This window comes from Delphinapterus leucas, chromosome 1, assembly GCF_059928025.1.
Source record: "Delphinapterus leucas isolate spDelLeu-1000000601 "Yukka" chromosome 1, BTC_Dleu_Yukka2, whole genome shotgun sequence".
Classification (NCBI taxonomy): Eukaryota; Metazoa; Chordata; class Mammalia; order Artiodactyla; family Monodontidae; genus Delphinapterus; species Delphinapterus leucas.
The window spans coordinates 178,606,021-178,627,746 of NC_143129.1; the positions used below are offsets into that span (position 1 = coordinate 178,606,021).

Consider the following 21,726-nt stretch of genomic DNA (forward strand, 5'->3'; position numbering starts at 1 on the left):
AGCACGGTGCTGAGCTCCGTGCCCCCATCATCCGGGCGCAGCTCTAGCCCCACCGTAAGCAGTTAATGCCGGCTTTTTCATGGGAACTGAGAAGGGCAGGAACGGCGTTTCCCGGGCTCTATGCTTAGCTTTAGTCTCACACTCACTGGGAGGCAGGGTCTTGCCCCTTTGGTTTTACACGTTCATGTCCATCCCAGAGCTCCTAGTATGGTGCTGCCCCAGGCCTCCAACTCCTGCCTCGGTCTGTGCCGTGCAGGGGCTCCTTTCCCTAGGGAATGGCTCCACTCCGCAGGGGCCTGGGCAGCTGGGTACCTGGTAGATGGTTTTCCACCCGGAGTTCAGTGCAGACAGGAATCGGTCCAGTTCAGATGTGCAGCTCAGGTAAATGACCCAGGGTGGGAGGGGCTGCTGGCTGTCCTGGGAAAACTCCTGGGGAGAGCGGGGGCCCCAGGTGAGCAGACACAGCGCTCCTCCGGCAGGGCCTGCCTCCATCGCCCCCCACCCGGCTCACCAAGACACAGTACTCCTTGCCCGGTTCAGTGGAGACGGTGCTGATGTCGGCCAGCTGGGCGGTGCCCAGGGAGCGGAAGAAGCTGGTCTGGCAGTCCTCGTGGCACGTGAAGAGGCGGCCATCCGTGACCACCAGGCAGCAGGGGATGGGAGTTACCCCCTGGGGGATGACCTGAAGGGCGCCAGCAGAGCGGAGGGGAGAGGCAAGCTGGAGCTCTCCAGGGCTGGTCTGCACCAGGGCTCCCCGCGTCAGGGGCCTGCCAGCCCCTCTGCCCCTCCCTCCAGAGGCCAGGAGTACAGGGGCCGACAGGGGTGATGGTGGGAATGTCAGGCCACAGGCGGCCCTAACCTCCAGGGTTCACTCCTGGGCTGGCCCCTGCAAGTCCCGTCTTGGTCCTCAGAGGCCGCTGCATGACTCGCATGGGCTTGGGGAAGGGACCCTGGGGACCCGGGGTGGGGTTGGGAGGTGGTGAGCGGTGGGGCAGGAGGCCCTCACCCCTTTGGACACGGCCTGGCAGAGGTGCTGCATCCAGTCAGCCATCTCAGCCTCGCTGCCGGCGCTCAGCTCCAGGCAGGGCCGGTCGGCGAGGATGACCTGGAAGGCGTGGGGCCGGTCCGTGGTGCTGGATCTCCGACAGCCACCGCACTGCTCCCCCCTGGGCCAGAGGTGGAGGGTGAAATGGGAGCAAGGGAGCAAGGGGGCAGGGGGGCAAGGGGCACGGGCGGAGCCCCTGGGGTTGGCCTGCCCCGGAGTCCCGAGGGCTGGAGGACACCAGAAGGTGGGCCAGAGCCCGCCGGCTCGAAGGAGAGGCGCAAAGCTGCTGGGCAGCCCTGCCCCTTTTCTGTGTAACACCTTTTATCCACAATCACCAAGGTTCATCTAGATACCTGAGCAGGGCCAGGTGAGGGGCTGAGAATCAGCTCCTGGCTCCCGCCCTCAGAATCAGTGCACATTCATTCCTGTTCCCCTTACGGGCCGGATGTTTCCTCCAAGCGCGCACATGTGTGCGTGTGTGCGTGCGTGTGTGCGTGCGTGTGTGTGTGTGTGTGTGTGTGTGTCCATCCTCCCCATCAGGTCAAGCACTTCCCAGGGAAAGGACTGCCTCCCCTATCAGATCGGGGGACGCCTCCCCTACCTGCTGGGATCCTTTCCGGGCAGGAAGCTCCTCTTGCTTCCCCACCCTCTCCCTGTTCACCCAGAGCTCAGCAGACCCCAGGGCACTAAATGGGGGTGGGGCCGAGGGGGGTGCTGAACTGACAGGAGGGAGAGCCAGTTCAAGACAGGGAGGATGGGAGCCCCGAGGCTCAGGCCCAGCCGGAGCCTTGACCTTCAGGCAGCGACACAGGCCCCGACACCTGCCCGGCACCTCCCATTGCCCAGGACACTCACCCCATGTTCACTGAGAGCAGGGGGGTGACATCAGTGCGGTCGGGATACTGGTAGAGGATCCCGTTGCTGCAGGGGCACAACGTGGCAGGGGTGAGGCCTGTCCCAGGAACTGGGGGCCAGGTGGAACAGATCCCAGGGATCCCCACAAGCTGGGGCCTGAACCCCAGAGGCCAAGGAGCCCGGGGCCTGCCTTCTACGGCAGGGAGGGTGGAGGAAGAACTGCAGAGGCACAGCAGGGAGCATGTGCCCCCAGCCCTGGGGACAGCCCCGGTCTTCACCTGGGGCCTTCTGGGCTTCCCTGGGCCCCAGATGGCTGGCTCTACAGAGAAGATCTGGGATCCCAGGGGATATCTGCTCCAAAGCCCTTGACGGGGAGGGCGCTGTCCCCCATCCCAACCTCTGGGCCAGAGCTGCGGGGGCTCCCACCTGAGCACCACGAAGCACGTCTTCCAGTGTTCCTTGCCCAGGTAGGAGGTGCCCGCCTTGTAATGCAGCATGCCTTCTTTGGTGACGGCACCCTCAGGGGGTGAGCAGTGGCAGGGGATGCGGCCCAGGGACTCATCCTGGGGGTCCTGCCAGTGCACAAGCCCGTAGAAGCACACAGTAACAGTGGTCGCCTGGGGAGGGGGCAGGGGACAGAGCGGTGAGGTCTGGGCCAGAAGCAGGAGTGGCCGCTGGCTGGCGGGGTCAGGACACACCCCAAGTGGGGAGGGGGACAGGCCGGGAGGGAGAGCCCCTCCCAGGTGGGTGATGGAGAAACGCTAAAGACAGTTATTTGCACCTATTTGCACCTCTTGACCCTAATACCAGGGCTGTCATCTCGGGGACGACACCCCCTCCTCCCCAGGTGCTTACCTCACACTTAGATTCCTGGGCCACAAATTTGGCCAGTGCCAGCTTCTCCATGGTGGCATCAGTCAGGACGCTGGGGTAGGGTGGTTCCCGACAGCCCTTGATCATGGCTGACTTCAAAGAAGCCAAGAAGAACCTGTACGCGGAGTGGGGTTTGCTGTCAGAGGCCTGAGGCCCCCACCCCTCAAAGGGACATGGCACAGTCCTGGGGACTTCCGGCCTGAAGGGGTCACAGGATCTTGCGGGGAGGACCTGGCTGGAACCACAGCTCCGGGTGGCGGGTGGGGCAGTGATGCGGCAGCAGTCCATGATCATCAAACCACGGCCGGGAAAGGCCTAACCCTTCCCAGCGGCCGAGGGGTCTTGGGTTGTGACCTCAAGGGAAGCAGCAGGACTTGTACAAAGACCTGATCTCAGGACAGTTTCCGTATGGAAGCACAGGGGGCACGTGTGGCCCCAAGGCCCCGCAGCCGGGCTTGCGCTTTCTCTGCTGTGGGGATCACTCCTGCCGGCCCCCTTCCTCTCTGTGGGCCACTCAGGGTCTGAGGGCGCCCGTCGGTCAGTGTGCCCGTCACCTCCCTGCTTCTCTGCCCTTCGCACCCCACTTGCCACCCTCCAGCCCCAAGGGTGTGGCCAGGCCAGTGGCAGAGGCTGATTCTCCAGGCCTGCAGAAGGGGGCGTGTCACTCACTCGGCCAGGGCCACGTCTGCCGTGTCCAGCAGAAACTGCTTCCTGCGGTTGGTGCACACCAGCTTCACTGTCTGCTGGTCGAGGCCCACCTGCCAGAAACCACACCCTCACATGCACACGGGGCTCGGCCGCAGCTGCCAGAAGGGGCAGCCGGGGCCAGATTGAGGGCGGGCTGGGGAGGGAGGCAGCGCACTCTGAGGTCACCACAAGGCGGGCAGGGATGGTCAGATGCACAGCGGAGGAAGAGGTACCCTCAAGCCTGCTTCTTATCCCAGGCTCAGGTACAGAAGCTGCTCAGAGATAAGAGCTGGCACCCACCCCCGGGGCTGAGGCAGGGGTCAGCCTTGCTCTGCAGGTCTGAGGCGGGGCGGCCCGAGGAGCCCTGCCCTATGGCACACACCAGTCACGGAGCCTGTACTCACCGACACATAGTCAAGTTCATTGTAAGAAACAGCCTCTTCCACCAGGTATGGCTTCTCTGTGGCCCCTGAGGGAGGAGACGCCAATGTCTATTACCCTCAGTGGCCTCTCTGTCCTCCCCCTGCCCCATTTTCTAAGACCTTTTCTCCATGAGGACCTGTCCTTGCCCTGCGATCTGAAGTGGCGAGGTAGGAGAACGACATGGGGTGCTCATGGAGGGGGGCCCCAGGCTCATGTGCTGGGGCAGCTGGGACTGCTGCCAACCCGTTTCATCACCACGTGCCAGGCAGCACAGAGACACTCAGGGCGGGGGGAAGGGAATGAGGGCGGCAGTCAGTCTCATCCTCCACGCGCCCTCGGCAGCTGCCCTGGCCTAGCCTGGGGGCGGCAGGCACCTTTCCGGAGCAGGTAGACATAGCAGTCTGTGAGCAGCACGTACAGCAGCTGCAGGTTGCCCTCCATGTGCCCCGTGCTCATCCGGATCATCTGAGGGGCCGAAGCAAAGGGGTCAGGCACTGCGGCGCCCGCCCTGCCCCAGACAGCCCGCTTCCCCTTCGGAGCGGAAGCGGCGGCCCATCCGGCCTCGCCCTTGCTGCGCTGGCTCTCGCTCCTTCTTGAGATCCCGGGACTTACTCTGAAGAGCTGCTCTTCGTTTTCTCGGAACACGTGGATCATGAGCAGGAGTAAGTGATTGTTGTCTACCCTGTGGGAGGGGCGAGCGCAGGAGGGCGCGGTGTCAGGCCGGGCAGGGCCGCGAGGGGCCACACCGGTGCACACGGGCGACACACATGCACGGGGCCGAGGCAGGCACCCCGAGGTCTCATGTTGGCAGCGGCTCCGCCCCCCACCAGGAGCCAAAGTGAGGGAGGGGAGGACCGCACCCCCCTCCTACCTCCCAGCCCAGGCTAGGTCTTCCGGGAGTCGTGCTTGGTGTATTTGGAGGGCAGATGCCCAACGTGCCCTGATCGACGACAGGGGCGTCTCAGGCAAGCGGCACAGACAGACGGGCTCACCTGAACTCTGCCGAGTGGCTCATCTCAGAAGGGCTCCCCTGCCCCTCATCCACCCCAGAGTCCTCGGCGCTGCTCAGACAAGGGCTGGGCTGGTCTCGCTTGAGTTGGCAAAGAGTTTCCTGGGTCCCAGGCTCCTGCTCAGGCACAGGTCCCTCGCCGACCAGGGGCAACCGGGTCTCCAGCTCCTGGGCCTCTGGCTCCTGCGTCTCCCCCGGGGTGTCCTCTAGGGGCCGAGGCGCCTGTCCCGGCCCTCGTCCTCCTCCCTCTTCTTCTTGGCCAGCAGCCGCAGGGCTACCAGGAACATGCAGCGGTTGGCCAGGCCCTGCAGGGTCATGGTGGCCGCCACCTGATGCAACAGTACTTGGACTCTCGACGGTAAAGCGGTAGAAGTCCATTGGGGCTGGAAGCCCCTCACTAAAGTCGCAAAATGGCGGCCTCTCCGGGGCGTCCCCGGGAGAGCCAGTCCGAAAGGACTGGTTGGGGGGCTCGACGTGGGAGCACCAGGTGCTGGGGTCCAGCTGCCCGTTGAGCTGATCAATGACCTTACTCAGGGGCTGCCCCAAGCACTCCATGGAGGTGTCCTTCATCTCGGGGATAAGCAGGCCCACCTGGCCGGGCTCTGAGCGCTCGCTGCCCTCGGCTGTGCTGCTGGGCCCCTCCGTCTCCTCCCCGGCGGAGGCAAGGGTCTTGTCTGGGGAGACCCGCCCGGGGCCTGGGCTGCTGACGAGGGTGTCACCACTGCCCCGCCTGGCACACGTGTGCTGCGTAGAGGCCGGGTGGAGTGGACTTGCTTCCTCATCCGATCTGGGCTTCTTCTTCTTGCCAATTTTCTTCTTCTTGGTGACCCTGGATGGTAGTGATGGGGAGAGGTTTGAATCTGAGCACCCCAGTACTGAGGGCAACGAGATGGTTTGGGTCCAAAGAGGTGATCTGGGACTTCCTTGGTGGCTCAGTGGTTAAGAATCCGCCTGCCAGTGCAGGCGACATGGGTTCGAGCCCTGGTCTGGGAAGATCCCACATGCTGCGGAGCAACTAAGCCCACGAGCCACAACTACTGAGCCCGTGTTCTGCAACTACTGAAGCCCATGGGCCTAGAGCCCGTGCTCCGCAACAAGAGAAGCCACCGTAATGAGAAGCCGGTGCACCGCAACGAAGAGCAGCCCCCGCTTGCCGCAACTAGAGAAAGCCCGCGTGCAGCAACGAAGACCCAATGCAGCCAAAAAAAAAAAAAAAAAAAAATCATTTAAAAAACAATGTCTTTCAAAAGAGGTGATCCTGGGCGAGGGACCTCTGAGAGCACAGCCAGAGCTTCAGCGGTCCCAGGCAGCACTAGGCGGGAGGCCGGGGGCCGACAGCAGCTCAGGCCCCAAGTACTTCCCACTGCCGGCAGAGGCAGGGCCAGCACGAGGGAGGCACAGATGGCGGCGGCCAGAGGAAGCCCCGAGCGGGTCCTGTGAGTTCTAGCTGATAGCACCACTGGGCTAGCTGTGCTCTAGGGAACAAAAACAGGCCATGGCTGGTCAGACCAGTGGCCCCCCTCTACTCAGCCTCCCCCTAGGATGTGGGCAGCCGACCCTGAGCTGACCCTTCTTTCCGTGCGGGGTCATTAGGATAATTCAAAAGAATCAAAGCCTTCTGAGCTCAAACTCCTTGGTTCCGAGTTGGCTGAAGCGGGCCTGGCTAAGCAACCCTGGGTCTGAACCACTCAAGCTGCTCTGGACTCCAACCAGCCTGTGGGAGCTGGACTCCTGGCTCCAGTCACTGGGAAGCAATTCCCCCACCCTGGGCCGGCAAGCCTCTGGGAGGTCTGACGTGCACATCTTCTTATCCAGGGTGGAGAGACTCCAGAGCAGGAGACAGGGAGGTCAGGGAGCCGAGGAGGCTCTGGGCCAAGAGTTTCCCAACCTGCCACCCACTTCCTCCTTCCCTGTTACGTCCCCAGCAGTACGATGAAGATGCTCTTCTTGCAGCGAGCCATGCTGAACTAGAATTAGTACGAATCTCAGAAATTGTGCTCTAATGTCCAAGAACTCCCTTGGAATGAAGTCCAGGCTGAAGGTGCTTTCTGGATGGACCAGACAAATGCCCCAGCAGTCTGGGCACGGCCCCAGAGGCCGGCCATGTTGATGCCTGTGTCACCCATCTTCCAGGCTCGGGCCCTCTGTTTCCTCTTGATCAAAGAACTACTGAGCATGGGTGAGGTACCTAGTCTCTGGGAAGATGCCCAAATGCCCTCCGGCGGGGAGAAGGTCCTAGTCTGCGTGGACTAAAAAGTGATGCTAGGAGTGGACGGGATGGACACCAGGACACTCACCCAGCTTCTCGAGGCCCCTCCCCACTGACCTGATGACCTCGAGCTCTGTGCAGGCGTCTGGCAAGTCTGGGGTATGGGGCTCCCCCTTCTCCTGAGAGGCGGTGTGCACGGGGGTGGTGTCGGAGGAGGACACGGTCTCTGCCTGATCCTCATTGAAGGGGTTGTGGCGCTGGGTGGGACTCTTGGTGGAAGCCTTGCTGCTGGCCGGGTCCGAGGCAGTAGAGCGGGGGCCACTGACAGTGTCTGTGAGGTCTCCATCTGGGAGAACAGGAAACACGAGACAGCCCGTCAGACACCAGCTGGGGACCACAGGCCCCCAAAGCATGCCTTATCTCAAGAGGGAGGCAGGTGAGTTCTTTTCAGGGAAATCTGATCGGGGTGGCCTTGTTTCAGGAGTAGAAGCCCCAGGCCAACAGGACACGGGATTTGTGCTTTAAGAGCAACTTGGAGGAATGCCATCACCACCACCACTGGGCCCCCCCCCCTCCCCGAGAGCTCACAACAATGTGGCCAAGTTTGAGTTAAGAGCTCCAAGGTTAAGCAGCCTCCAGGCTTAAGCCCCTTGGGGATGATGACCCTGATGCCTCAAAAGATGGGCTGCACACCTCTCAGTTTAACCTTAGAGCCTCCTTTAGCGCCAGACACCCCCAACCAGACTGAGATACCCAAAGCCCTCTGAAGGGTCCCCCACAGTGGCAGATACAAAGGAACAAAGGAAGAGAGAAGAGAGCCAGGATCAGAGAAAATGAGGGGTACAGAGGCTGCAAGGCCAGGATAGGGTCCAAGGGTGAAGAGCGAGGGGGAGGGGCAGGAAGGAGGACCCAGGGCAGAAGAAGAAAGGTGCGCAGAGTGGCTGCCCCTCGCCGCCACAGATGCCTTGTGGGCCCTTCTCCTTCGATATCCCACCGGGCACCCCTTTAAGGCGGGTGCTGAGGACTCCATTTCATCCAAACCTCAGCCTGCCTACTGGTCCTCTCTGGGCACACTCTCTCCCAGGGCTCCCCCCTGGGAGATGACGCAGCCCCTCTAGAGAGGAGCTGGTTTAACGGCTGCCCTCACCTCCAACCGTCCATCCCAGGTCACTGGAACGGGACACAGAGGGGAGGGAGTGTCAGGGTGTTTATCCAGTGGCAGATGGGAGGCCGCCCATGCTGGCAGAATAACCTGGGTGACAGTTAACGGCAAAGCACACAGGATGTTCACGCTCCAGCTGCAGCTCGCACACATCTTGCTGGCCTTTATCTGCCAGAGGAGACGTGGCAAACATGCTTCCCACCCTCAGCCTCATCTGGAAGGGCCAACCTGCTTAGGGGATCTTGGAAACCACTGGGCAGCTGTCTGCTGACGCAGCACATCATCAAAAGTACACTGTCTTTTAATATAAGGACAAATGAGGGGGCAAAAAGCAACTCCCAGCTCTGCCAGAAAGACACTAGTGAAATATGAGACTGTCTTCAGATGTCCAGGGACCCCAGCCAGAACCCTGGTTCTCAGACGCAGAAAGGCCTGCCCTTCAGCGTGAAAGAAGCCTCCTGCCAAGCCCACGCGTTCCTAGTGCAGCCCGAGCTGTGCGGTTACATCCCCCTTGGGGAGGGGGTCCCGAGAGGTGGGCAAGCAGATCATCGGACATGGTGGGGGTCAAGGCTGGGATACCCACCAGTTCTGTTTTTTTTCTGGCTGTGCTGCACAGCAGCATGTGGGATCTTAGTTCCCCGACCAGGGATCAAACCTGTGCCGTGCCCCCTGCAGTGGGAGCGCAGAGTCTTAACCAACTGGACCGCCAGGGAAGTCCCTACCCCTCAGTTATGTAAATGAGCCAAGGACCATGGAAAGGCCTCCCCAATCCCCACCCCAGGGCCCAGAGCTGCCCTCCAAACCCTGCTCTCCTCCAGGTCTGAGGAGAAGACAAAGCCTCCCCAAGTAAGCTTCCAGAACCGGCTCAGGGATTCTTCAGTGCTCTAGGAACTCAGGAAAGCAGGAGATGGCTGCTGGGACAATCTCAGCCCGCCCTGGAGCCTGGCCCGGCCCGAGCAAGCAGTGTGACTGGGCTGTTAGTTCTCAGGCCACAGGGAGCTCTGGAGGGCTGCAGACGAGGGTCAGGCCCTGCTTGTCAAGTGACTGCAACAGGCAGCAGGTAGCTGGGTCAGGAGGGGGTTAGTTGTTAGGGGGGAGGGGGGCGGAATCAATGCCCAGCATGTGCGCTGCGAGAAGAGAGGCTGAAAGGATAAATGATGTTGTTATGATGGAATTCTGGATTTCAAGCTAATCTTAACTTAAAACGGGGGACTCTTCCATGGTACTCTGTTGGCCAGATGACATCATTTATTTTTCCCAATGCGATATCTTCCCTCTAACTTAAGCTATTGCACACTTGCGTTACTTGGGAGAAGATCATCTATCAGATGACGGCTCTAACAACACGGGGCTCAGCTCCGAGCAGCAGGGAGAACCACCATCCCGCGGCTCTGGGTGACCAGTCGGCACCTCCTCCTCCAGAGGCTGCCCCCCTGCCCCCATCCTGGGTGGAAGTGGCCCACAGGGCAAGAGGCTGTTTAGTAAGGCGGGTCTGGTTATGGCCTCAGCTTTAAGGAGGAAGGATTAACCTTCTCAGAAACATGCCCTCTGCTTGGAATGATCCCAGGAATCCTGGGAATAGCTCATGACTGTTCTCAAGCCCAGAAGTGGCGTCACCAGCAGAAAAATGCCCAAGCATTGCTGCCACCTAGTGGACAGGGTGGGAGGGTTGACAGATTTTATTTTAGTCGGCCTTAAAACTTCAAAGAGAATCTCCCTAGAGGGAGTTTCAGTCATGCCAGGGCAATTTCCCTCATTTGGACCTCAATCTCTTTCAAAAACACCCGAGAGGAAGCCATTAAGAACAGAATCGAGCCCCTCTGCCTTTGCTTCCTGATGCTTCTGATACAGGAGCGCATCCGACCTAAACAGGAGCCTACAACCCACATGTGCAAATGCAGTGTTTCCCTGCACACATCTGGTGCATCGACTGGCACTGGAATCAGGAAGGGTGATCCGTGTGTCCCCGAAACGCAGACACTTAGTGACTCCACAAGGCCACTGCATAAAGGCAGGAGTCCTGCACTGGGAGAAGGGGTTGGCCTAGGACTCAAGATCAAGTTCTCCTACTGCAGAATTCCATCTACCAGAGCACCAAACTTGGCTTTATTATGATCATTGACATTATTATAAATAATGAGCTGATTTTGAATCATGCAGCAAGCTTGGTATGGAAACGTTGCAAAACAGGAAAAGAGGGTAACAGCGGACTCTATCCCACCTTCCCAGTCTGTGCTGGGTACAGACGGCACTGCTGGAAACACATCTCCAAAATCATAATCTATAAAAATGAGGGACAAAACTGAAGATTAGAAACACAGGCAGTGGAAGGGCAGGGAGGGTGGGGGCAACAGGGTGGGAGACATTGGGAGAAAACAAGAGAGGAAAAATTAAACATTCTACATTTTATCTGACAACATCAGGGGAACTTTGAGGACCCCAGCTCCTTCTCGGCTCCGGTACTGGCCCAGTAGCCTCTGACCAGCTAGAAAGACCTGGGGGCAATCAGTTCCAACCCCAGAAGGACACGGCTCCCCTGTACCTAACCTCCTTTCCTGTCCCTGCTTTCCTTCCCTCCACCCCCAGCAGCTGAGATGAGGTGGGCTCAAGGGGACACTTCTTTCCCTGGGCAATCTGGCAGCTCCCTTGAGGCCTGTCCCTCCGGCTTCTGGAGAAAGCCCCCGAGCCCAACCCAAGGAGACTGAGCTGCCATCTCCTGCTTCTACAACGAGCAACACAGGCCTTGCTAACAGCGAGTCTATGTCCCTCCCTGGGACACAGCGCCACAGCACAGGCAGAAATAAAGAAAGAAGAAGGTCAAGGTCTCAATGTTAATGCAATTCTAGGGAGTCCCTGGGGCTGAACTTGTGCTTGGAGCCCCTTCCCTGGAGGTGGGGTGGGGTGCCATAAACGAAGAGCTCTGGTTTCCCACAGGGGGCGAGGGTGGGAAAACAGCCAGTTTTATTAGATGAACACGGAGGCCGAAGGTTTGGAAGAAATCAGGCTGTTCCAACCAGTTGTTGGACCAAGATAACAAATGACCTACAGGCGTGAGGACGTTTTCAGTCTTTGATGGCATGAGTGTGATGAGTGTAAACACCTCCAACATGCTGGCAGGTATGGGAGGGACTCGGAAATCGATGGACCCATGGGAAAGGGGGGCGAGTCTTCCTCCAAACTTTAGACCCATCGGGTCCTCCCTCCTCCTTCTGGGGGTTGCTTATAGACTCTTTCCACCTAAAACCGAGGGTAGGATGAACTCCCCCGAAGTGGGTGGCACTCACCCCTGGAATGTCAGGAAGAGTTTCCAGGCTGCCCTGCTAATCCCCCCGACCTCAGAGAACGGCCCTGGGCATATGGCTACAGGTTTCTGGAAAAGGGTCTAACATTCGTAAGATCTCATTTTGGCTTTTTACCCCCAGTATCAGTTTTTGAGCCACCACAGGGACTCTGGGGAAATGAAGATCTGGGAAACAACTGGCCCCGTTTAACTCCGAATTTCCACCACTGGACCAGAACCAGCCAAGAAAGACTCCCCTCAGCCAGGCTTACGCGGCTCCAAATCCGTTTCGCCACGGAGGCCGGACCCCTCCCCGCCCCGGGCACTCACCCTCACTAGACGGGGCGATGGCACTGTCGTCCCACTCCAGGGTGGTGGAGGTGACGGAGTTGAAGGAGTTGAGGGAGAGGCTGTCCGAGCCATGGACCGAGCTGGGGAGGCGGTCTTCAAAGTCCAGCAGGTACTGGGGTTTGTAGTAGTCGGGCATGTAGGGGGCCAAGTCTAAGTAGGGGGCGTCCTGGGGAGAGAAGGGGAGAGGCAGGCTTGGGTGACGGGAGGCCTGGGTGGGCTCAAAGGCACGGCCTTCCAAGGATCTGCCTTCACACCCTCCCAGGCCGGTGTTTCTTTGGAAATCTATGTCCTGAAGGTGCTGAATCCAGAAATAAGCTGTTCAAAGGAGGACTGTGAACGGCTGTGGTTCGTAAGGCTGTGGACTTGGGGCCCAGAGATGACAGTGCCCACTGGGCCTTCTGACCCTCCTTGACCTCTTGTATATTAGAGTCGCTCATTTGCTCCAGTCTCTACTACTTTTCAGTAGCCAAGTTCCTCTTCTGGCCTGTGTTGCTGGGGCTGGGACCTAGGCTGGTGACCCAATTAGGACGGGGCGGCTGCGCGCATCTTGACAAGACCGCAGAGGAGCCTCTGCAGCTCCTGGGCCGCCCTGCACCTCTCCAGTGCGTGACCGTGACCATGACCGTGACCGTGAGGGAGGCCGGGAAGCAGGGAGCTGAGAGGCTTGCAGGATCCCGGGAGGCACAGGGATGAACCTGCCTCGTCTCGACGACGACTCACGTCCTGATCACGAAGGAGAATACTCCAGTGCTAAAATGCTCCAGGCAATGCGGCTTTTCTCCGATGTGGGACAGAGAGACAGGAAGGAGTCCCCCAAACCAGGAATTCTGGCCAAGAGAGAATCACCTCAACCCCACACCGTTCCACTGGTCAGACCCTGAGCTGTTCCCTCACCTGAACGGAAAGGACGGCACTCAGACTCAGTCACACCCGTCAGGCTCCCTGAGCGGGACCACGCGCCCAACCCGCCTGCCCCTCTGCCCCCAGGAGCAGCGAGAGCCGTGGCGTCTCACCAGGTCCAGGTCGAACCGGATGAACTCCAGCCCAGACACCAAGGTCAGGAAGAGGGTCAGGTGGTCATGGCTGCAGACCAGGGCATTCCTGCGAGACACGGGAAGGGGCGAGGGTAGTTCTGGGTCTGGTTACCAGCGCGGCCCCGCCTCCCCCGCAAGCCAGCTGGGCTGAGGTTCGGCATGTGACATCCCTCCACCCCAAGCTTGATGCGGTCTCCACGCACCCCCTGCCAGCACTCTCCGGCTGGCTTTGGGGCCATAGGACACTTTACTGCCCTGCCTGTGTCTTCAGATACGGGGCGGGGCCGCAGCAGCTCTCGGCAGCTGCTCTAAATCCCCTGTTCCCGCGGCAACCCCAGCAGAGGCTGAGCCTCCAGTCAGGACTGAGGCCTGGGTGGGGGATCGGGCAGGGGCCGACTAGGCACCAAACCGCTCCCAGGAGCCCGGCCGGAACCAGCACACCTGGCCAGGGCCGTCACAGGCAAGCTCCACTGGCCCTCTGGCCATCGCTGACGTGTCCTCAGCACGCACCGCCAGGCTAGGCCTCGGGGTGCCACAGCGCGGTGTCTGTGTGTGACAGGAGACTTTGGGACAGGGCTCGGGCGCCCTGCAGCAGTGTGAGACAGCGCTCCGGACACTCACTTGACGTAGTACTTGTGCAGGAGACCCAGGTTCTCCTGGAACAGCCGCAGGTAGCTCTCCAGGGAGTTCTCGTTGAGGGCCAGGTACAGCCAGGCCCGGCCTGCAGACAAAGGGCAGGAGTAAGCCACTAAGGGGTGCTGGCTTTCCTTGGCCCAGCAAGGGCGGGAAGGGCAGCAAGAATGGCGGAGGGGAGCCAGCGCCCCAGCAGCCTTCTCTCCTGACGGAGCGCCGCACCCTGAGATCTTGATTTTCCCCGTCAGACCCTAGCCTGTAACTGGCCAGGAAACTTGCATGAACGGGGCAGATCGCAAACTCCAGATGGGTTGAGAAGTGCAAGGACTTTTCACTGATCCTGTAGCTGACACTGACCCTGGCTCAGGGAGAGAGGCGAGACCCCCCCACTAGGTGCTCGGGCTGGGATTTGGTAGGAGCCCCGCTCTCTTCAGCATCTCACTTTCCCTCCTCACAGCCACGATGCTCTGGCCAAATGTCACGTGCGGGACGAAGAGAGGCCTCGTGGAAGGCGCTGGCATTTTAACCAGCCTCCGCCACTGGACACCACAAGGCACTCGGCCTCCCAGGCGGACCCTGAGGTCACACCGGAGCCCCAAGCTGCCCACAGGGAGGGTGGGACTGGTCCCTTCGCCGAGTCCACCCGGTACTACTCACTGCGTCCCAGGTTGGTGGCCACGTGCTGCAGCACCTCGATCTGCCTGATGGCCTCTCTCCGGGTGAAATGCACCACGAGCACCCAGTAGCCAGATGAGAGGTCTTGCAGTCTGAGAAAACAGGACAGGAGCTGCTATGACCTAAACGGGGCCACCCTGGGAAGCTGCAGTCAGTTGGTTCACCAGCCTTCGTGTCAGGAGGAAGCCCAAGGCTGAAAGCAAGGGATTCCCAGCGGGACCCCCAGGCAGCCACCAGGCCTTCACACCATCATTTCATCTGTCGCTAATCCTTTCCCCAGTCATTCATGCCCGCTCAGAGACGGATTACTGGGATAACCCCAGACAGTCTGCAGCCCGCCTGAGTGAGACAAATCGTTTTCTGCTAAGGGAAAGAAGAAATAAAAGGCAGACAAGGCTAGGGACTTCCCTCTGAGGGCTACTCACGGGCTCGGGGTCCTGCCCTGCTGCTCTGTACAGTCCCTCTCCAGAGGCCACCTCCTTACCCATAGAGCAGGGCGTGGTCCAAGTGCTCACACAGACGCTGCAGGACCTTATCGTGGTTCCGGATGGCAGGGGTCTCATCTTCACATGCAGCAAAGTAGCTCTGCAACTGAAAGGGAGAAAGGAAGTTCCCCCAGGTTAGAAACGGGTAATAAAGAGGAGGGCCATGGGAGTTCCGGAGTCAAGAAGGTAGCTGAGAAAGCCAGTCAAAGGATGTATCTGTGCTGACCAGCAGAGAGTCGGCCTCAAACTGCCTACACCAACTGCTTATCCTATACCGCATGTTCCAGGTACAGGAGGACACTTAGAGCCCAGTCCCCACGAGGCGCTCAGTAAGGGCTTGGCACGATGACAGCTCGATGCTGGTGAGGAACTCATGGTCTATGATGTGGGTCTCCGGTGGTACCAGGCTTCAAGCCAGGGCCGCCGAGCTACACAACTCCAGGGGCACTACCTACAGTGCTACGTATATAAATGAACACTCAGTGCCCAGTGTAAATCCCCCTGCCCCGCCCCTGGAGTTGATCACACAGTGGCCCGGCCTGGAGCTGTCCCTCTGCACAAACTAAGGGCTGATGGACGTGGGCACCTGCTCCAACGGCCTTCTTGCCAGAGGCTGACATGGGACGCTGGACTTACCTGAGGAAGCCGGCCAGGCTGGATATGGATCCAGGTACCTTGCCAGGCTCAGGTCAAGCCCCACACCAAGAAGGACACTGTTCCCAGGCTGGACTGAAAACAGGAGATTTGGCCAGTAGGCGAGATGAGCTGCAGCCTGAGGAAACCCCAGCAGGCTGATGGAGGCGAGGGCAGCTCGCTCAGCTCTGTTAAGGCCAAGAAAGCCCAGATCAGGACTGAGTTCTCTGAAGCCTCAGTGAGGAGGGAGCCCTGTCAGGCGAAGCGCCGAGAGAAAAGTCTTTCCCACTTCATTGGGCCACACTCTGGTCTGCTGCTGCCCTTCTAATGGCCAGAAGGGGAAGAACACACAAAATAGAGCACCCATCCCTGTACACCCGTCTCAGGTTTAAGCTCCTGGCTCTGGGGAAACGTGCTCTCAAGTTTTCTCTGGAAGCAGTGGTAGAGACAGCAGCAGCAGACAGGACACATCGACCACACCCGCAAGCACGCGCTCTTGGCGAGAAGCCAACAATGCAGCTCCCACAACAAAAATAGCTTCTCTTACTCTGTGGCCTGGAGTAAGCCCAGCAGCCCTGCTGGCCCCGGACAGGCCTCGGTCCTGCAGGGTCTGCCCCTCCTTCCAAGAGGCAGGCAAAACAGAGCCCCAGGAGGAGAGGTTTCTAGAACTGAAAGAAAGAGCAAAGAGCCTACGAAAACTGCAGTGGCCGAAGGTATGCCTGCACGGCTTAGTGCTGAGAACCATGACGTCGGGGGCCAGGTTTTTTTTTTTTTTTTTTTTTAATTTCAAAATCCAAGTAAATCTGAGATCAGAGATTCTTAGATGTTAGAACTGGAAGGATCTTTAGAGAACTAGTACAACTCCCTTATTAAAGAAGGAAAACAGAGGCTTATTTATTTTCTTGATTATAAAAGTAGCCACACCCACCATGCTTGAAAAACATGGAAGAGTTTAAAATTTTACTGATCTTGACGCGCAGGCTCAGCGGCCATGGCTCAAGGGCCCAGCTGCTCCGTGGCATGTGGGATCTTCCCGGACCGGGGCACGAACCCGCGTCCCCTGCATCGGCAGGCGGACTCTCAACCACTGCGCCACCAGGGAAGCCCGAGAAATGGTATTTTTGCAAAACTGAGTCTTTCCATCCATGAACATGGAATTTTTTTTTTCCATTTATGCATGTCTTCTTTTACATACTTGGTAAGTTTTCCAGCTTTCTCTGGATAGGTCTTTCACATTTGAAGGGGAGAGGCTGCATACATACACATGGTACTAAGAGTTAGGGGACAGTCTGTAACCAGGAGACAATTAACCAGGAGACAATTTCTGCAAAAAGTATAATAGAAAGAGTGTATAACATGGTGGTGAAGAGCAAGGGCTCTGGACAGGAAACATGGGTCCAAAGACTGGCTCTGCTACTACAGAGCTGAGTAGCTTTGGCAAATTACTTAACCCTCTAACCCTCATTTTTTTCTCATCTGTAAAATGGATTCAAAAGATTGTTTAGAGCTGAGCTGTCCAATACAGCCAGCCACTAGCTACATGTGACTATTTGGATTTAATTAAATTTAAAAGTAAACAAAAGTAAAAATCCAGTTCTTTAGTTGCACTAGCCCCATTTCAAATGTTCAGTGGCTAGTGGCTACTGTACTGGACAGTGTAGATATAGATTATCAGTCCATTATTGCAGAAAGGTCTGTTGGTTTAGGGGATCAAATGATATAAAGCATGCAAAAGGCTTAGCACAGATCCTGGTAAGCAACGAGTGCTCAGTAAGCATTAGCCAAGATTCTTTTATCTATCTGTCTATTGGCTGCGTTGGGTCTTTGTTGCTGCGTGCGGGCTTTCTCTAGTTGCGGTGTGTGTGGGCTACTCTTTGTTGCGGTGCGCTGGCTTCTCATTGCGGTGGCTTCTGTTGCGGAGCACAGGTTGTAGGCAAGTGGGCTGCAGTAGTTGTGGCTCGCGGGCTGCAGTAGTTGTGGCTCACGGGCTTAGCTGCTCCACAGCATGTGGAATCTTCCCGGACCAGGGCTCGAACCTGTGTCCCCTGCATTGGCAGGTGGATTCTTAACCACTGCGCCACCAGGGAAGCCCCTAGGCAACATTCTTAAGAATAATGAAGCCACGGTGACGGTTCACGCAGCATTATTTACAACAGCCAAGCTATGGAAGAAACCTCAGTGTCCATCGACAGATGAATGGATAAAGAAGTGGTATATATACAATGGAATATTACTCAGCCATAAAACAAAACAAACAAACATAACAAAACAGATACAGACTCATAGCTACAGAGAACAAACTGGTGGTTTGCTAGAGGGGAGAGGTGTGGAGGGATGGGCAAAATAGGTGAAGGGGACTAAGAGGTACAAACTTTCAGTCATAAAATAAATAATTCACGGGGAAGTAATGTACAGCAGCAGTCCCCAACCTTTTCGGCACCAGGGGCCTGTTTTTTGGAAGACAATTTTTTCCACGGACGGTGGGAGGAGGGGATGGTTTTGGGATGATTCAAGCGCATTACGTTTATTGTGCACTTTATTTCTATTATTATTATGTTGTAATATATAATGAAATAATTATACCACTCACCATAATGCTGACAGCAGGTGGAGCTCAGGCGGAAATGCGAGCGATGGGGAGCGGCTGTAAATACAGATGAAGCTTCGCTCGCCCGCCCGCCCGCCACTCACCTCCTGCTGTGTGGCCGGGTTCCTAACAGGCCATGGACCGGTACCAGTCCGTGGCCTTGGGGTTGGGGACCCCTGATGTACAGCATGGGGAATATAGTCAATAATACTGTAATAACTTTGTATGGTGACTTATCATGGTGATTTTATAATGAATAGAAATATCGAATCACTATGTTGTACACCTGAAACTAATATAATGTTGTAAGTTAATTACACTTCAAATAAATAAATAAAGAGAAGCAACAGTGAACCCATATTCTTAGCCACACCAACGACACACCACTTAGCTAAACGTAAGTTCAGGGGCAAAGAAGACTCAGTGATGTTCTCTGCTCTCAAGAACCAGTATCCTGTTCACCAGCTCATTAGCAGGTGGTTCCAAAGCCTATTCTTTAACCACTCTTTTACAGCAGGTTGATAAAAATTTTCCATTATCTCAGGGAACAAGGAGACCTTCAATCAATGTGACAACCCAGCACAGTTCTTGAGAGGAGCAGGAAGGCGAAAGGGACTGTCTCTGAGTCAGTGACGGGAGCGTTTCAGGAGCTCTGCCAACAGCTTGAGCTCACACTCCGGGAGCTGGTCAGAAGGCACCACATAAAGATGCACAGCTGAAGTCTTCTTCCCCCGCCATGGAGAGGCAGCTGCGAGGAGCCACTCACGGCACCAGGAAGGTCACAGGCTCTGAAAGTGGGAGGAGAGCAAACATCGAGGCCTCATTTGAGGGCCCCTGAGCAAGCGAATCAATGAAATGAGGATAATGGACAAATTTTATTCCAAGTTACTCTTCAGTGACACACAATACTTGCTGGTGGAGCTACCACTGGCTGTAATTAGAGCCATCATTTATTGAATGCTTGTTACGTGCACTAGGAAGGCAGCAGACAACTTGGATTTTTTTTTTTTTGCGGTACGTGGGCCTCTCACTGTTGTGGCCTCTCCCGTTGCAGAGCCCAGGCTCCGGACGCACAGGCTCAGCGGCCATGGCTCACGGTCCCAGCCGCTCCGCGGCATGTGGGATCTTCCCAGACTGGGGCATGAACCCGTGTCCTCTGCATCGGCAGGCGGACTCACAACCACTGCGCCACCAGGGAAGCCCTACAACTTGGATTTGAGTGTGGGCTCTGCTACTCACTCACTCACTGTGTGGCCTTGGGCAAGTTAACCTCTCTAAACTCAGTTTCCTGCTCTACAGCCCTACAGGTTGTGTGAGGGTTCAGATAATACCTTAGCTGTTTATCCAAGAGCACGATGCCTTGGAAACACTTCATAAATGTTAGCAGCTGTGATGACGTACTTCACAAACACTACTTAACTTAATCATCACAGCAACCCCATAAAGTAGGTCACAGAGCTAGTAAGTGGTAGAGGCAAATTTTAAAGCCAGGTCTTCTCATCCAACCTGGCTTCAAGATCCCCGAGTCAATGGCGTATATGAAGTGTTGTTGTTCTAATATGTTGTAAGAGAACCCAAGAAAGTGAAACGCACTCCCCTCCTTTTTAAGTCACAGGAACTAAAAAGCCCACAGTGCACATGAGATCAGTGTCTTCTGCAGCTCTGCTTCCTGGAAGATGGATGGAGGAGAAAGGCTGGTGCGGCTCCTTTAAGAAGAAAGCTTGCCTGCTCTCTCCATCCTTTTGCCCCACGTTGGCCTCTTCCCAGCAGTGAGGACGTGTACTGTTTGGTTAAATCAGCCACAGTTGCTCCAGGAGGAGCTTTCCTCACTTCTGGGAAGAAATTCATCCTGCTGATCAGACGGCCAAGTGGTTTTGAGTGTTTCCTTTATGCCCATGAAAATTTGGGGGAAAGGCTGAAAATTTCAGAATTAGTAGGGGTCTAGAGCAGGGGTCAGCAAACTATGGCCAGTGGGTCTGCCTCCTATTTCTGTAAATAAAGTTTTATTAAAACACAGCCACACCCATTTGTTTTGTATTATCTACAGCTGCTTTTGCACTATGATGGCAGAACTGAGTAGATGAGACAGAGGCTGTATGGCCTGCAGAACCTAAAATATTTACTATCCAGCCCTTTATAGAAGGTTTGCCGACCTCTGGTCTAGAGCCTTAAGCAGAGGTGACAAGGAATGCACACCTGTCACAGGCTGGGCCAGGAGATGTCTCTCGCCCAACGCTCAGTTCAGCAGTGGCCAGAAGAGGAGGCTGGAGCCTTGAAGATTCATATATTTCAACAAAGATTTACTGAGCACCCACTAGGAATACACCGGCTGCTATTCTTATACAGAAGTCCCGGCCCTTGTAAAATGTAAATCGTATGCAAATATATAATATAGTGCCAGGGGTGAATAATGCTATAAAAAAACAAAGCAGGGATCAGGGGTCTGTTATAAATATGGGGTCAGAGAAGATCTCACTGAGGAAATGACTACTGAGGTAACTAGAGGAAGAGTATTCTAGTTAGGACAGCATGTGCAAAGGTCCTGGGGCAGGGGCAACCGGAAGGAGACTGGTGTGGCAAGGATGTGAGTGATACGAGCTCAGAGAACAGCCAAGGGCCACATCATGTGCAGCTGTACAGGCTGTGGTAAAAGACTTGGCATTTCGTTACCAGTTTGATGGGAAGTTATTGGAAGTTACTGAAAACAGGGAGGTAATATAATCCAATATGTATGTTATGAGGCTGCTCTAGCATATGTGTGGTGTATATACGGGCTCTGGAAGGCCAAGGTGAAGGCAGAGAGACTGGCTGGGAGGCTATCACCAGTGCGGATGGATAATGGAGGCTTGGAGCTGGCTGTAGCGGTGGAAGCAAAAAAGGGTTAGATTTAAGAGCTACTCTGCAGGTGGTGCCCCAGGGACTTACTGATGGATTAGATGTGCGGAAGGAGAGAAAGAAAGCTGCCAAGGATGATTCTAAGGTTTTTGGTCTGAGCAACTGAACGGCAGTGCCATTTCCAGATCAGGTGGAGTTCTGCGCCGGCCATGGTAAGTTTGAAACATCTATCAGGTATCTAAGTGGAGATGTCAAGGAGACAGTTGTACAAATGGGTCTGGAGTTCAGAGAGAGGTCAGCGCCATCAGCCTTTGGATGGTATTTAAAGTTGTGGAATTGGATGAGATCATCTTGGGAATGCAGAGAGAGGAGCATCTGAGCACTAAGCCAGGGCGCTCCAGTGTCAGACCAGCGGTCCTCCCGCAGTCTGCACAACAGGACCACTTGGGGAACTGGAGGAAAAGAACAATGCCCAGGCGCCTCTCCAGATCAACCAGAGCAGAAACTCTGGAGGTGGGGCCCAGGAACCAGCATTTCTTAGTAACACTCCCCAGATAATTCTAATGCCCAGCCAGGGCTGAGGATCACTGCTTTAGACTGAAAAGGCACAGGCAGCAAGGCAGTGGACAATCCGGACAGTGTGTGCTCCAGAAGCTACACGAAGACAGTCTGCAGAGGGAGGGAATGATCAGTCCATCGGGTCACGTTCTCACATAAAGGGAGGGGCCGGGAACCTTGATGAAAAGCAATCGGGGTGAAGAGAGAGGGAAGAAAGCCTGGGAGGAGTCCGCCAGGGAGAGTCAGAGCTTTTTTGGATCCTGTTTCAAGCAAATGAGGTATTTGTAAACTGACATTGATGAGGCAAGTGGAACTTGAAAACGGGAGATGTTTGATGACACGGGGTAAAAATTATTATTAAATTTGGTTAGAAGAGAGAAAAGGAGAAGGAA

The 21,726-nt window shown here is 56.4% G+C and overlaps 1 protein-coding gene across 5 annotated transcripts in view; it reads right to left on the minus strand.

The window, feature by feature from the left end:
• Positions 1 to 21,726, minus strand: part of PLEKHM2 (pleckstrin homology and RUN domain containing M2) — a 37,420-nt gene that overhangs the window by 1,260 nt on the left and 14,434 nt on the right. The window contains exons 2-19 of one of the 5 annotated variants that reach the window (XM_022598381.3): positions 14,721 to 14,827; positions 14,219 to 14,328; positions 13,550 to 13,649; positions 12,908 to 12,995; positions 11,874 to 12,060; positions 10,485 to 10,544; positions 7,219 to 7,447; positions 4,876 to 5,721; positions 4,496 to 4,565; positions 4,258 to 4,348; positions 3,865 to 3,929; positions 3,443 to 3,531; positions 2,756 to 2,888; positions 2,327 to 2,517; positions 1,901 to 1,966; positions 1,007 to 1,166; positions 512 to 682; positions 313 to 429 (exon numbers count right to left, since the gene is read on the minus strand). In XM_022598381.3, coding sequence (XP_022454089.2) covers positions 313 to 429; positions 512 to 682; positions 1,007 to 1,166; positions 1,901 to 1,966; positions 2,327 to 2,517; positions 2,756 to 2,888; positions 3,443 to 3,531; positions 3,865 to 3,929; positions 4,258 to 4,348; positions 4,496 to 4,565; positions 4,876 to 5,721; positions 7,219 to 7,447; positions 10,485 to 10,544; positions 11,874 to 12,060; positions 12,908 to 12,995; positions 13,550 to 13,649; positions 14,219 to 14,328; positions 14,721 to 14,827 — 2,880 coding nt within the window. Of the gene's footprint in view, positions 1 to 312; positions 430 to 511; positions 683 to 1,006; positions 1,167 to 1,900; positions 1,967 to 2,326; positions 2,518 to 2,755; positions 2,889 to 3,442; positions 3,532 to 3,864; positions 3,930 to 4,257; positions 4,349 to 4,495; positions 4,566 to 4,875; positions 5,722 to 7,218; positions 7,448 to 10,484; positions 10,545 to 11,873; positions 12,061 to 12,907; positions 12,996 to 13,549; positions 13,650 to 14,218; positions 14,329 to 14,720; positions 14,828 to 15,357; positions 18,730 to 21,726 lie in introns of those variants that run through there. The other 4 variants (XM_089900658.1, XM_022598382.3, XM_089900654.1 and 1 more) reach the window with 4 other exon arrangements.